Raw genomic sequence first — 16,074 nt, forward strand, 5'->3', positions numbered from 1 at the left:
TATTCATTCTCCGTTTAATTGACGCTTGATTTTTTTTTTTTCTTGAAAGGATCCAATTCAGCTAAGAGATAACTGTCTATGAACCATTTAACTGTCATCTTAATATGCTACTTAACATTTAAACCAAGCACTCATGGTCTCCCAGACTGCTAATTGATGTAGTTTCATGTCTTTATGGGACAATATATCTCCAACAGAGGAAAATGATTAACAGTGATGAAAACTATTCATAGATATTTTTTTGCCCTTAGAAGAAGCTCATGAAACAGAGATGGACTCAACATTCACTGTTTCTATCTTTATGGGAATTTTATGCAAATATTACTTGAATATGGCATTAGAACAGGTGCAGTTGTGCTGCACTGTGCGACCCATTTTGGTTTACAGTTTGATAAAACCAGAGTTTTAATAAAAACGAATTCTTTTTAGGCTCTGTGATTCTTAGTCACATGTTAAACTCATGAAGGTATGTGTTATGACCAGGGAATGAAGATGGACTCATGATTAATATGAAAATTAGGGAGATGCATGTACCTCAACTAATCAGGTAGTCTTTATTCAGGCTGAGCCTGCATTGGTAATGTTGCCATTTTTCATGTGTCAGCTCTGATGCAGGTTACCAAGAATCTGATTTTCTCTGGTTATTCAGGGTTCGATGGTTTGAGTTGTGAGCCGGCCAGGAAGCACAGAGAGAAAGGAGGGAAGGGAGAAAAGAAAGTGAGGGGAAATTAGAAGAATTAGAGAGAAGAAAGAAAGCTACTGTAACTGCAGGTTACAAATGCTAAGTCAGAGTCAGTACTATCAGAGGTCTTAATGAAGATGTAAACTCTTTGCTCACCCCTTAATTATTATAGACATGTTAAGCTTTTTTTTTTTTTTTTACTAGCTGCCTTCTTAGTGCAATATTATGGAGATGTTAACAAATACTACTGTGGGTAAAAAGACATTGTTTAGACAGAAGCATCTCTGCTCCCAGCGTTACAAGGAAGCATCACAGAAAAGATGAAACACTCCATTCTCACTGCAAGCTGAGGGCAAATTCACTTTTGGTCCCCAATTATGCTAACAAGAGGAAAAATGATCTTTGGCTGGAAGAATGTTGTTTCGTAATGAGCTGGCTAGGAATGGCAAAGTCTTCAAGCAATGTTTTAATTCCCTCTATACTGAGTAAGCTGTGAATTTTAGTAGTGAATGACTTAATGCATCTTCTTTTATTCGCCGTATATTGTTTGAGCATTAGCCAAATGTAGACCTTGGAAAAATATATCTTATGCTAATGCACCCATATATATTTTTTGTCATGCTGTTCTTTATAATAACTGTTGTATTTTTTTAATATGTTAATAAAACATTGTAATAATAACAACAATTTTAGTATGTAGGAATGTATTGCACTGATCAGAGAGACACATTCACCATCAGTCGTTCGTGCTCTCTTACCTGTCAACTTTTCTCCTTGCACTCGACCATAAACACTGCTCACCTCTAAGGTGTGTTTGTGTTCAAAGAGTGCTGCTGCCATAGGTTCTTTCCTTCCTATTAAGGACTACATTCCCACCATCCCTCAGGTGTGTCCTATTGGTTCCTATAGTTTTGCCTTGGTGATCATTCTATGATTAAAGCTCTCCATTGTCTCTTGCCTGGGCACAGTATGTGCTGCTTTTTCTTTCAAGATGAGAGACTCAGGTTGTCTGTTTGACAGAAGGAAAGGCAATTCAGCCAGGTAGCTTGGCTGTGTAATAAGCGATCTCTTGTTCCTGTGGGAAAGGTTGATGCAAAGCAATGCTTTCAAAGACCAATTTGCACGCGGATTGTCAAAAGTAAGGTCAAGGTTTTGAAACGCAATAATATAATTTAGAGCCATTACGATCATTATTATCTATGTGACATCAGCCAAAGGTAAACTGGCTGTGCAATTTCAATGTCGTAAGTCTTAGGCTCTTTAAAATATGTTTGCACTTCCAGCTGGATATATGGGATTTTTTTTCTCAAGCAATTCTTCAGAGAGGAATATAAATTCCACCATCTTTTAAGTGAATATTAATTCCTCATTGATAGTAAAGTCTGTTTTTATTTAAGCTGCTTGTCTTTTCTGTTGATTTTTTTTCTTTCCTTTTATGTTTTTTTTTTTTTTTAAAATCTGTGTAAAGGTGGATCTGTCTCCTGCGCTGATGGCTCGTATCATCCTGGACAGGTTTCTTCAGGGCCAGGATGGTGGAATGCGTGAGTAACACTTTTCCATTTCTCACTCTGTCCTTTCTATCATTCTCCCCATCAGTCTTAATTGTAGCACTTTGTCTTTTTAATCCCTTTCTGTTTGAGTCCCAATTCCAGTCTAGCTGCTGTATTTTCAGCCTGTCAAACCCTAATGAGAGATAGACCACATTTAGTAGTAGCTGCATCCCAGGGCACATGACTGGCAATTAAGTACTAGGAGGACCACCCACCTCTCAACTGCAGTGTGGATCAATGGTAGCTCACCTCATCAGTGTTATTTATAACACCCCTGATTTCTTCCCTCAGCCTCCTTCATCCCCCAATGCATCCATCTATCGCTAGCATTCTCCTCTTCTCTCATTCCCTTCTCTTCCTCGCTGCCTGCTGGGGTCTGCAGAGGAAATTGAGTTGAGGGAAGACTGTGGCAGAAAAAGCAAACCATTTCTAGGTAGTGCTGATGGACACACTGTGGGAGAACAAAATTACAGACACAAATATTGTTGTTGAATGTGTCAAAGATCTTTTCCAGAAATTGTGGGAATTGTTGCCCATGTGTAGTCTGGTTAGTGTCTTTCTCCTGTATTTGTCCAAAATTCCTGCGTTTTACCAGTTTTAGTCACATTGTTAATTTATAACAAAAAATAAACAACTCCCCCTCCTCTCCCCTCCCATCCCCACACTCTGGAACTTCCAGTATCACACATATGCATATTATTTTAGTGGGTCTATCCCGAGGACTTTCTGTCTGTGCAGTAGTCACTACTTTGAGAGCGAATCACATGATGTCAAAAAGACGTGCTTCCAATTTAATCAAGAAAGAGATTAAAGTGGATGTGTGTTATTTTCAACTTCGCCACAGCACAGCCATTTGTCAAAGTCAAAGATGTGATTGCTTTGGACCCACCGTTATCCGCTGCCTGTCAAAATACTAGTCTGAGCTGCTTGTAGAACAGGGCATTCATCCACAAGCACTATGTCTCAGATAATGGCACACTGCATCTGTCCATCTCCATACAGTGAAAAAATGTTTTATTATTGCTCAGAATAGATTTGTACCAGATGAAATGTTCTAGAAAATCCTTGTTTAATTTTGAGCAGAGTTACAGGCGTACAGCATCTCACTTTTTTGGATGCTAGCAAATAATATCATGCTCCTTCAAAGAATAATTTCACATGCAATGCATGTTGTAAATATTTGCATAATATATTATCTAGTGAAATAGATAATATAGATAATATATATATTTAATATATATATATATATATATATATATATATATATATATATATATATATAGATAGATAGATAGATAGATAGATAGATAGTGCAGTAATTTGTTTCCACAAAGAAACAATGCAAGGATAATTGTCTTTCCTGACAATTAGCTAACAGGTTGGTTCAGTGCTATTGGCAGGCATATCTTTCATCCTCCCTCCAGCCTCGGACAGATCTCCAGTGTGCTTGTGTGTATTTGTGTGTTTTAGTCAGACTCTAGAGGAAGGGCAGGCAGGCTCACTGCAAAGATCAATAGACTTCTAAATAAGGGACATTACCTCCAACAGGGTGAGTGGCTTGCCTTTGCCTACCATTGTCGTTGTTTTTTTTTTTTTTATTCCTCTTCTCTTTCCCCTTGCATTTAAGAGACTGGGGCCTTTGGGACTATGGAATATATGGAATATATGGAATATATGTACAATCACTAGTGCCGGATCAATACAGAGTTTTAAATTGTTTTTGTACCTTCCTAGTGTGTGGGGTTTTTTTTGGTTTGCTTTTTGCTTGCTTGTTGCAACCCCCTATCCCCCACCAATCCCACATCGTCCTTCCCACTAGCTACCCACACTGCCACACCTCAACATGACAACAGCACCAGCAAACTCCATCCCCCTTCCTTGAAGCAGAAATATTGGAGAGTGTTTCAGTCAAGCAAAGTGAAAGACTATCTGGTGATGCTTGTACATGAATCAATACAGTCAAAGCAGTTTTATTATGTATTGAATGCAATATCAACATCCATAATGGTCTTTGCTTCTTGTCTTTTGAAGCTGGGCAATAGGGAGGGTCACTTGTTCACCCAAATGACACAGCTTTAGTATATACACCAGAATTCCTTGCAGGGTAGTACTTTCTTTGTTTTTCTTTCCAGACTTGTATCCAGCTTATGTGTCAGGGTTGTGAATATGATAGAAAAGTTTTATGAAACTATTAATAAATTTAAAAAAAAACTTTTTTTAAGTCAAGTGGTTATTATAAGTCTTTTTATTGGTTAAATCTATGTCTGTGTTGTTTATATGAATATACTGGATACTATATTTCATTTTATGAAAGTATACATAATGATAATAAAGCAAAATTGTATTGTTTTTAAATATTCAGTAATCTTGAGGAATACATTTTTAAATGATTACATTTTTTGTAAATATTTATACATTTTCAAATATTTCAAATAAGTGATTGAAAAAAAAAATGAAGATAATAATTTCACTGAATTTCAGTGAGCATGAATGTGCCAGCTCCACACAGAGAATCCCTCGCTGGCTGATGGATTCAAGTCGAGGACCTTCTTGTGAGGTCACAAGGGGTCATGCCTGCCAGTGCATGGGTCCTCTCATGTACTCCAGCTTCCTCTTACAATCCAAAGATGTGCATCTTAGAGTAACTGGTGATTGTAAATCGGGTATACATGAGAATATGAGCATGAATGGTCATCTGTCGCTGAGTTAGCCCTACGATTGACTGTCAACCTGTCTAGGGTGTGCCTCATTTCACGCCCTGATACCTGGGATAGGCTCCAGTCCCATCGCAACCCTGAATTGAATAAGCAGAAGAAGATAAATGAATGTGTGGATGGATGGAATTGCAGTGAATCCCAATAACGACAATTACTAGAGCTGAACTAACAATTGTGCATTTTAAAAGGTTTGCATTAACAGGAGTGGTAGGGACAGATCTCATGAAAACATTATTATAGGCACAGCTAACACATCTCAGCCCAATGAAAAGTTCTGTAAATGAAAGTATAACACTGCAGAGAGCTATACTGTCATTCCTATTCTGTATGATTAGATACAGGATGGTCGTATCTAGTAGTAGATTCAAAGTCACAGCAAAAACACTGGGGGAGCCAATGCTCTGTCTTCTCCCCCTCCTGCTATCTCTTCATCTTTCTTTCTATTCCTCCTTTGACAGGAGTTGATGTGCCTCTAGATTTAGACATACTTTTTGAGGAGGCAATTTTGCTAGCTATTTGACCTTTTCCATTTTCCCAAGGCCCAGCTCCAGATTAGATTGCTACTCCATGTTTTGTAACTATGTGATTCGACCGCCTTTAAGATTTATTGTCACATTCCTTTACAGAAGCCTTGTACGCAAGGTTATAAATGTCCCGTGTTTGATGTTAACACTGTGAGAATCTTAGTGTCTACTATGATCCTTTGGTTACTTGACAGGATTTATAATAACTTTAATGTTTCTCAGATAAAACGTGTTGATAACTGAATATTGTACTGGGTCTTATCGGAGCAAATTTTCAACGTGGTCGCTATGACTGTTATGGTCCCTTCCCTCTTGTGTTCAAGTGCTCCTCTCTTCTCTGTTACACCTCTCCAATGTGCAGAGATGGGGTGTGTATATGAAGCCTTTTTTTTCCAAATAATGAGAGCAAGGGCACTTCATTAGCAAGACGGGAGGGAGTAAGGAGGCAAAGACAGCATGAGTGTTAGTGTGTGCATGTGTGTATGCAAGGGGGCGGTTGCGAGGGAGGTAAGCAGCACCGTGGTACTTCACTTGACATGTATACTAATTACTCCTTTTCAGCAGAGAAGCTCCAGTCAGCCTCTGCCACAGTCTAATGGCCTGACCTGGGAAGCCTTTCTCCATAGCAGTGCCTCCCCAGATCTACTATTACTACACACACACGCACACATACACAGAGAAATGTGGAGTCTCATCTCACCGCTATCAGAAGGAATCAGGTGGAAGCAGATCAGTTCTGCCCCAGTAACCTCTTCAGGGACCGAGTTCCTCTTGCACAGGAGATACCACCTCATATCATCAACTAGCACCTACACACCACCACAGATAGTTTAAAAAGAAACACATACCCCCCACCCCCTATCTCCCACTCTCTCTCTTTCCCATCTTCTGTTTTTTTTCTTTTTTCTCAGTGCGGGGGGATAAATTTAAAAGGAGTAAATTGGAAAATCAAATGAGGGCTTTAGGCAACCGCAGAGATTTGCAGAGCTGTCGGCCAGTGTTGGAGAGCCTCATCCATCATGTCCCACAAGTAGTCAATTCCTCTAGTATCTGTAAATGTTTTCAGATATTAGCCAATTTATATGCTCCGAGATTCATCATGGAAAATCAGCTTTAGCGGTGCACATTATCAGGACCTGTCTCTCCCTTGCTCCATGAAGTTTGATGAACGAGTGCCCCTCCACAGCTCAATGGCTTGCGCATGGGGAGTGTGCGGGGGTGTGGGCATATAGAGGAAATGGGTAACTGCCCACCCCCACCCGTGGAAAATAGTGGGTTTTTTAATTAATAAACAAACTTACAAAGGAGCTCATCAGTGTCAGGGGTAATAACAATCGTCATCCGTTATTGTTTATTACAGTCCTCCCTCAACAAATGTTGCTATTTAATGAGGTTTCTCTCTGTTTTTTTGTGTTTGCGATAATGACTTTTTCACCCTAGTGGAGAAAAGAGGAGTCCCAGTAGTTACAAATGAAAGAAAGTAAGCAATGAGAAAACATGCCAAGGTTCTGTTGCCGTTACCTTGCCTTATATAGTTTATCTTGTTTTGGAGTTGCATATGAAAACAGGCCTGCGATTTGTTTACACTGGTTGTTTTCTTTAGCAAATCCCTATGGAGGTGTAGCGTTTCACATCTATTATTCCCCTCTTCTCTGTTCCTTTTGTTCAGATGTTGACGGTGTGATATGGTGCCTTAGTCAGAATTTATACCAGCATGGGACAATTACAGTAAATTTGGTGAATGTTTACAAGGTGCAAAGTTGTGCTGCAGGGCTTTGTTCTCCGTGTCTAGTGTTCTACAGATTGTGCTTTTTATTTTTCTGCACGCATTTTTATGTGTGCCTCTGTATGTGCTTTGAGCGTGTGTATTTAAAGAGCATTGCTTGTGTGTTTTTGTTTCTGTGTGTGTATGTTTGCATATAGCAGAAAGGAGCTCAGGGTGTTCTAGAGGTGTGCTGCCGTGCAAGGCGGGGGCGTCTTTAATAAATGTATGCTGATGTTGGAGGCTGCAACGATGCGAAGGATGCAAGGGCCCTGTTGTTATTTACTGCTGTGTTTGTGCACAGCAGCGAATCCTGGGCCTGCAAATGGCATTACAGCCCGTGATGAATGAGCATTAGGGTAAACTCATTTTAAAAGCATCCTGATTTATTAGCAGCCTGGCCTTCCATTTTCATCAGGTCAATGCTTGGCTGAAATTCCACAATGTCAGCGCCAAGGTCACCTCTTTATGGCTATTTTTAACCCCATCCCTCAAAAAGCGCAGACGAAAGAGATCCTGGCACTTATTATGGCCGTCGACAAAAAAATATCAAAGAGCTTGAGAGACAGGGAGAATTCTAGTCCTGAAAGTGTGTGTTATGTGAGAGACCAAAATGTGGTGGTGGTCAACCTCCAATTATGAGTGCTAGTAAGACAAGAGCTTTAATGGCTAACGTTTGCCTTCAGGGAGGTTTATTACACACTACTGTTTTGCAGAAACAGTGTCAAATCTATAAAAAGACCATTAGGAAGAGGGAAAAAATCAATCAAAATGCCATTAAAGTGGAATAAGTTGCCAATATTGCTGATGTGGTTGCGGGTCCTTTGATTTTCCTTCAGATTATTAGGCACAGTCGAGTAGTGACTTTGTTAAGGGAAACCAGTGTTGTTGGGGAGTAATATGTCTCCTGGCTTCATAAAGTTTGCTGCCTCATATTTCCCACTTTATTGATTATCCATTATCATTTGTCATGAGGTGTCCTAACTCAAGGGGAAAATATAACCCTCTTTCTTCACCACCACCCGCATTGCACAGGAGCATGGTATGGATCTGCGTGTGAAGGTACCAATCTCTGAGAAAAATGAGCAGAGAAATAAAGCACTGCCCTGTGCCTTGCAGCTCTAAGAGGGAGTGTGGGGTTATGGGATGGGCTGGGGGAGCACTGTAGCTGGCTGGGAGAGACTAAAACAGAAAGCAGGTTGCACAAAACAAGAAAAAAAAGCCTATGCAGGAAAAGATAGAGACGAAGAAAGGAGGAGGCGCTTTTGTTCTTCTTCCACCTCCTCTACTTTTTATTTCATCATAAGGTAGATGAGGGATCATAGCAATGGCTATCTTGTTTGTGGTAGTTTCCCTAAGTGTGTAGGGGATGAGAGCATAGAAAAGAACAGCCCGCCTTTCTGTGGGTGAAATTTATCTAACAGAGGCCTAATGATCCAGATGGCTATCAATTGATTTATTACATTTTTTTGTAACTTTTTTTTTCAAAATTGTATTAATTTTTAAATAAGCCATCGTGTCTATAACCGTTATATACTGTGTGCAGTTTCCTAGATGCGCTTGAGAACTTCTGCGATGTTGGTATAGGCACCATCCATGCCTGAAATGTGAATAGAAACATTCCATGTATTGTCTCTAATGCGCCAAATCTGTCAGGCGCATGTGTACATATATATCACTAAAATGGTGTGCCTCAACCATTTCGTCACACGGTGATACAATCCATTTAATCCAAATCTTTTTTAAGAAATGATTTAAGGAATTTTTTGCTGTTGCAGTAACAGCGAGTCGATTCGCAGGCCTCCCTTTCTGATTTATAATGTTAGTAGAGCAAGAATAGGGATGAGAGATGCAGAATAGTCAGCGTTCATAACATAGATAAACTACATGAAGCGCCTGTGCTTTGGACTGAAACATTTATCTATAGAAAATCTGTACAGACACCAAGCAACCATCTAATAGGCTAGTGCAGAAATACTGTACACAGGTTGGTGGGTTAGAGGCTGTCCGGGCTGGTTTTGTTTATAACACTAACTGTTTTGCTTGGTTAAATCCAGCAGTTAGACATTTTCTTGAATAAAATTATGTGGTCATTATTTTTTTCCTTTTTCTGTCTGTCTCCCTCTCTTCTTTTGCTGTCTTATTCTCAGCATCTAAATCAGTCCTCAACAGCATGCTGAAGGAGCCATCTTTAATTCCAGACCAAATTTTGGCCAGTAATGTCTACCAAGTAAGGGTTTTAAGTTTTGTACTTAATTAACATTTTCCAGAGAACTGTTTAATTGCCTGAGAGAGATAATTCTATTTAATTATATGAAATGTTATTATTTTAAGGCATTTGCTGTGTCTCTACTTAACAAATCGAAAATTGCTTGTGCACAGTGAGTTTTCAAAAAAAAATGGTACTCTACACCTGGCTGACAGACGGCATCAGCGGCTCATGTTTGCTGATGAGGTCACGTGAGAGCCGGCGGTCATGCCTGCCAGTCTGCCAGCATCTCCTGTGTTTTCTCCTTTTTTTTTCCAGCAGTGTATGGGCTTCCCTCACCTCCCTTACACCCACCCACCCTTTTGGCACGCCATAATATTTCTTCCCCCTCTTTTCAGTGCACAATAAATGACTGCTGTTATGGACCGCTGGTAGACTGCATCAAACAGTATCCTATCCCATAAAATTTTAAGCCTGAAATTGACGAGGAGCTATTGAAGGGGATGAGATGTGTCTGGCTTCACCTGACATAAAAGTTCTGCTTCACAGAGGAAGTGTTTCATCCTGCCTGCCATCCCAGTATCATCCATACAGGGGCTGGAAGGCGATGGAGGGAAGAGGAGGAGAGGATAGGCTGATCTAAATGCATCTCTATGTGCATGCTGTGAATCAGACCCAATGTTCTATGATACAAGAAAAGAAATATAATTCAAAAGCTTTTTGGAACAGGAAAAAGAGCTAATACTGTTACATACATATTTTTAAATGCATTTTAATTCATTACTATTTACTTCTGATCATTTTATTCAGATGTGCACTACAGAAAGTTTTTACTACATTTGTCTAACTTAAGGTAATGATTTATTATTCATTTATAATTAATTTGTCCACCTCATTACTATTCTTCCCACACACTTTCCCCACCTACACACACCCCCTACTCGTCTAGTAGGACCTTGGCTGTAGGGGCAGAATGGAGCTCGGGCTTTTTTAGGGGCAACCAGCTGGGTAGCAGATCAGCTATTTTCAAGGGGAGGAGAATTATTTGAGTCGGTGTACACGTGCACGTCCGTATGTTATTGTGTCTGTCCAGGCTTTCTTGCCCGTGGTGGGGCTGTGTTGTTCTGTTCATAGCCAGTCAACCTTGTCCCTATACCCTCCTTCCACATCCCCCCCTTTTTTAACATTCTGTGGCAGTCCTCTCAGTGTCAACTTAAAATCAGTTACTCTGCCACAGAGAGTTCATTATAACCACCGCACTGCTATGTTCTTTCAAAGAAGTCATCCACACATTGAATCAGTTGCGTGGCTACTAGTTACAGTATGTATAAATATATATATATTTATGTAATTAGAAACCATTTTGGTTGTTTTAGTTTTTAGAGGGTAATATATTTCTATAAGAGCTTCTTTTTCTCTTTCAAAAATAAAACCATCATCATTGCATATTTCCTTTTATGTGCCTTCAAGCTTTGCACATCCTTAATACAATATGGCATTTATTCTAAAAGTATTTTTTCTTCAAATATTATAAAGTACTAGGCAGAGTATCTCATCTATGCACTTTATGCATTTTGTCAAATTGGCATTTGTTTTTTCTTTCTTATTTAGATAATGCACTTCAGAGATTTGTTGTGAAAGCAGATTTAACTTGACCCGAACTCTGATTATGCTTTACTGTATGTTAGCATGAGGAGAAATGGCTTTTGCTTTGCATAGTAAATCAATAATGGAGAAGAGCAGATTCTTAACTGTAACTGATGGTAAACATGTGCATGTAGTTGAGCACTGAATTTTCTGGTTTCCAGAGAATTTAAATTTAAAAGTCAAATGTATCGTAGTATTGTTGGAATCCTTGACTCAATTCTCAGCGCCATAGGCCATGAGCATGAAGTGCTGCTCCGGGAAAAACTGAAGGAGAAGAACCTTTCCTTTCTGGGTAAGCCATCCTTTGACCTTCTCATTACATTTTAACATGAAAATGAAAACAACTCATAAGTCATATTGGAACCATATGGACATTCTTGACTGCAAATATTTTTTATTTATTTATATTTCTCTCTGCGTAAAGCTGTTTTGGGGGATTTGATGTTTACAGAAAATCAAACAGATTGTTCTCTGAATATCATCTATTTTTCTGATGCTATTGCCATATTCAGATCAAATTAAATGAAGATGGAATGTTCAGGTATGGAACTATAGAATCCCCCCATCCTCATATCACCCCATCCCATCATCATTTACTAGGTCAGATGAGTGATGAAGAATAAGAATCATTCCCACTGTCATTACGGCCGTATCATTTATTTGGACATGGAGTGCTGACCTTTCTTCAGGGCTGTACAGAAGACTGTTCTAAAGCTGTCAGAGTTCGAGGGGCACGAGGGCCACTGAAGCAGCCTCACCCCATCTGATAAATGGATTGGAAATAAGCTACCCAACAGCAGGAATGGACCATTAATTTTAATCAAAGCTGATCTAAAAAAGGCGATCAGAGCCACATGAGAATGTCAACAGCCCAGTGGGTGTGTACAGAGGTTCCCATCCTTATACACACAAACACATTTCTACACCGACATTACAACATCTTGGATGCCTGGATATCTACCACAGTCCTCTGGTAGCCTCGGTGACCTCTCTCTGCTCTCTTTCTTCATCCGTGGCTGATGCTACCTCCTCACCAGCACTAACCGCCACCCTCCATCTAGCCACAATTCTCTTCCATGCCCCATTAGTTGAGCTTGGCTGAAGACAAAGAGGCAGGCCTTTGGAACTGAATGACCTGGTCAGTGAGATTTAATGGAGAAATCAGGTGTTGGAGGGATAATGGCTAGAGCACGCCAGAAGTCAAGGACAATGGCTACAGCTTGTGCAGGCAAGGGTCAGGCTTGCAGAGACTATAATGCCAGCCTTGTCTCCTTTCTGTATATTTTATAAAGCACTGCCAAAGAGAGCAATACTGTAACTGGAGTTTAGAGTATTTTGTGCAGTGACAGCAAATACGTGGCAGATGTAGATAATGGTTTAACTACACTGGCTGTGCTCTACTGCTGTTTTTCTGCTTTGCTCACGCTGAGCGGTTTGTTACCAGCATCTTTGTGAAAGCAGTTAGATCAGCAGCCTGTGACTGATTGTTCATATAGAAGGTTACTGCAAAACAGCAAGCATAACATTTCTAAACTTTTATTTTCAATAGATGAAAACCACCTGAGAACTATGGGCTACGACAAAACACCTGATATCATCCTGGAGGTTCCAGTTGGTTAGTATTTACATTATGAATGTAACCTCACTTCAACCTTAGGCATCTCTATTGTCAAAAAGTTTTGGGATTTTTTTTGTATATGACTGAAGAAACAAACAAAACAAATGACCTCGTCTAACTAGTTTTCTTAGATTTGCTGTGTTTTGTTATTTATGAAAAGCTGTGGAAGGACACATTGTACACTGGATTGAGAGCAAAGCCTCTTTTGGAGATGATCAAAGCCATCAAACCTATCTCAATGAACAATTCTGGAGCTATTGGAACAGGTGAGCCCTCTCTTTTTTTTTATCTGTTTTGTTTACTTTATTGGCCATCAAAAATTTGCCAATGTTATTTTATCAGTTTTCATATTCTTTATAACTTCTCCTTTTTCACTAGAAACTATGATCAGGTATTCTCAGTTGTATAAAGAACTCCTATCTCTGTCCGCCAATGCTTACCACTTCCTCTCTGGCAAAGGCCACTTTAACCACAGGATTCCACATGCTACAGCTGCACATTACACTACTTCCACATTCACTCATGTTCTCTGAGACCTTTAGAGCCTGAATGGTCTGCCTGTGAGCTTGATTGTTTTGTTGAATAAACACATTGTGTTGGAAGGGAAGCAAGGAAATGGGTGACTAATGCCTGGCCTCTGTAGCATGAGAACTTTTGGACAGGAGCAGGTCCTGACGGTGGCGGGACAGAGGTATATGTGCGCAAATACATTTTTCAATGAATCTTAGAAGTGATAACCTGTAGAACATACTGACCTATTTAATATTTAATTTGAAACCTGAATAGAGTGGACACAAACAAGTGGAGTCCACATCTTAGCCTTGGCTGACACCAGGTTCCCATATCACACTATAGCCCTGATCCTCCACTAATGGTTAGCTGACATGGTGGTGCAGGTTCTCGTCATTGATGCTGTGTTCAGTGAATTATGATAACTTTATTTGTATGGCACTTTTCAAAACACAGAGTAACAAAGTACTCAACAACGGTCACCTTAAGGTGCTTTATATTGTAAGGTAAAGACTCTACAATAATAGAGAGAAACCCCAACAAGTAAACTGCCCCCTTTGAGCAAGCACTTGGTGACAGTGAGAAGGAAAAACTCCCTTTTAATACAAACAAACTTAAACCAGGCTTGGGAGGGGCAACCATCTGCCATGACCAGTTGGAGGTTTCTCTCATGTCTGTATGTTTTATTAGAATGTGTGCAGTACGTGATATAATGAGATTAGTTTGAGATTTGATGTATTCATAGAATTAGGTCTAAAAGTATTTGGACAAGGACACAGTTTTTGTAATCTTACCTGTGAACACCACCACACTGGATTTTAAATCAAACAGTCAAGATGTGACTAAAGTCCAGGCTTTCAGCTTTGATTCAAGAGGTTTTTAAAGTGTTGCATTGGACTGGACTGGTTCTTATATAGCGCTTTTCTACTCTGAGTGACTCAAAGCTTTATACTACTAATTCATTGACCCAATCACGCCCATTCACACAAGCTTGTTAAGTGCTTACTATCTAACATTCATACACATTCGCACTCCGATGGATGCATCGGAGAGCAACATTGGGTTAGTATCTTGCCCAAGGATATTTGGCATGCAGACTGGAGAAGCCTGGGATTGAACCACCAAACTTCCGGTTAGTAGCTGATCTGCTCTACCACCTGAGCTCATCGACACTGTGAAATGCTATCTGATCAGTGTTGCAGCCAAATGCTGATCTTTCTGGAATACTTGCAGCTTGGTTGGATAGTTTGTGTTAGTCTGAGCCTTATATATTTGCTCATATGTGTCTTTCATTTATATTCACAAGGCTAGCCTTGTCCAAGTATATTAAGGTACTGACAAAGTAGATCCTATCACGTCAGCCAGCAGCCAGTCAGACAAACATTCTGTGTCAAAAAAAGAGAAAGAAAAAATGTCAGACCCCACCTTTTTCAGCACCCCTGTAAATTTTATTTGACATTTACAACTGACATTTCAAAATGTGCCCTAATCTTTCTGTTAGACCATACGCATGATCATTTGAAGTACAAGTGTAGTCCCTGATGTTCATGTTTGTGTTTGGAAACGCAATGACACAAAACTATAACCTGTTAAGAGCAGCAGGTGAAAAGAGAACGGTATCATTACCAGCTGAAGGTAAGGCTGTTTTTTTTTTTTCTTCCTCTGATTCTGTTAACATGTCAAATGCGGTCTTGGAGACTTTTGTTTAAGCAGTGGCAACAACAAAGACAATGTTATAACAGTCCTCTGTTAGTCGGTCTGGATGTGTGATGTTGACCGTGTGTTAGTACTGCAGCATGTACAGAATTAGGTGTTTTGTTGAGATCCAAAAGAAGGTTGAATTTAGCCATAGGTGTGGGCTGTTTAAATCTTTATCTGTAAGTCCCTACTCCATATACATGATATAATGTCTCGTGTTTTTGGTTTAAGAACTCATTCGCTTTGGGCTAGATAGTGTCTACTTCACTTTTCACTTCATCTCTCGTTAGTTGGTCTCAGTTTCAAACATCAACCAACAGGTTGATGTTTGAAATATTTGTCCATTCCTTCATTGCTCAGTCCGATTTCAAAATCTAAACTGTTCAGTTTCCTTTTTGACCACCCTAAGAAGGGCACACCAGTGTTTGTAATTACTTCATTGCCTCTGATTGACATTTCCAGTGATTTGCTTATTTTTCATGAATTCCTTCTTTGCTTTAACTGAGCTGGGTTACCCAGAACTGTGTTAATTGTTCTTCACTTGCCCTCAAGCATTACAGAGTAAGGATGTGTTTTTGTAGACGGATAGAAAAAAACATAACTAATTTTCCCTCCAAAGCCCTCACCAACTGCATTTATCATCCAAACAATAGTCTTGCCAACACAGTAACCCCATAATGAACCCCTCTTCAGTGGAGTGAGGGGTAATGACGCTTCACCTACAATGCTCCCAAGAAAAAAAGGGAGAGGACAGAAAAAAATGGAGAGAAAAAGACAGTCTTCTGCAGAATCAGACAGCGTGTTCAGGCCCAGTGCCTGGATGAGATGGTGAAACAGCAGCTATTGGTGTCTTCCAGCCATCAATCTTAGCTGGTGGCGTTCCAGAGCCAGTGAGCCCTCTGCTCTGACGGATGTTCAGATAATTGAGTGATCCATCTCGCCCAACTATCAGAGTTGCATAAAAATTATTCACCTGCTGGTGAATATTAAACACATAATGAGCCTCTTGTGTGTTTTAGGAGAAGTGGATAAGGTTAAACACAGCATGTAATGAAATATGGACTCTTATGTGGTAGCACCTTAACTGCCCCTAGTTGATTATGGTGTACTTATATCAATTACGCTTGGCAAAGTTCCTTCCATAACTCTGCAAGCAG

The 16,074-nt window shown here is 39.8% G+C and overlaps 1 protein-coding gene across 3 annotated transcripts in view; it reads left to right on the forward strand.

Moving 5' to 3' along the window:
* Positions 1-16,074, forward strand: part of cdin1 (CDAN1 interacting nuclease 1) — a 50,907-nt gene that overhangs the window by 13,254 nt on the left and 21,579 nt on the right. For all 3 annotated transcript variants that reach the window (XM_085391265.1, XM_085391264.1, XM_085391266.1), the window contains exons 6-11: positions 2,151-2,223; positions 9,386-9,465; positions 9,843-9,892; positions 11,316-11,383; positions 12,641-12,706; positions 12,870-12,975. In XM_085391265.1, coding sequence (XP_085247391.1) covers positions 2,151-2,223; positions 9,386-9,465; positions 9,843-9,892; positions 11,316-11,383; positions 12,641-12,706; positions 12,870-12,975 — 443 coding nt within the window. The remainder of the gene's footprint in view (positions 1-2,150; positions 2,224-9,385; positions 9,466-9,842; positions 9,893-11,315; positions 11,384-12,640; positions 12,707-12,869; positions 12,976-16,074) is intronic.

Source organism: Rhamphochromis longiceps, linkage group LG19 (genome assembly GCF_057381845.1).
Source record: "Rhamphochromis longiceps isolate RC_006_pf linkage group LG19, R_longiceps_female_GT1.1, whole genome shotgun sequence".
In the NCBI taxonomy this organism is placed as follows: domain Eukaryota; kingdom Metazoa; phylum Chordata; class Actinopteri; order Cichliformes; family Cichlidae; genus Rhamphochromis; species Rhamphochromis longiceps.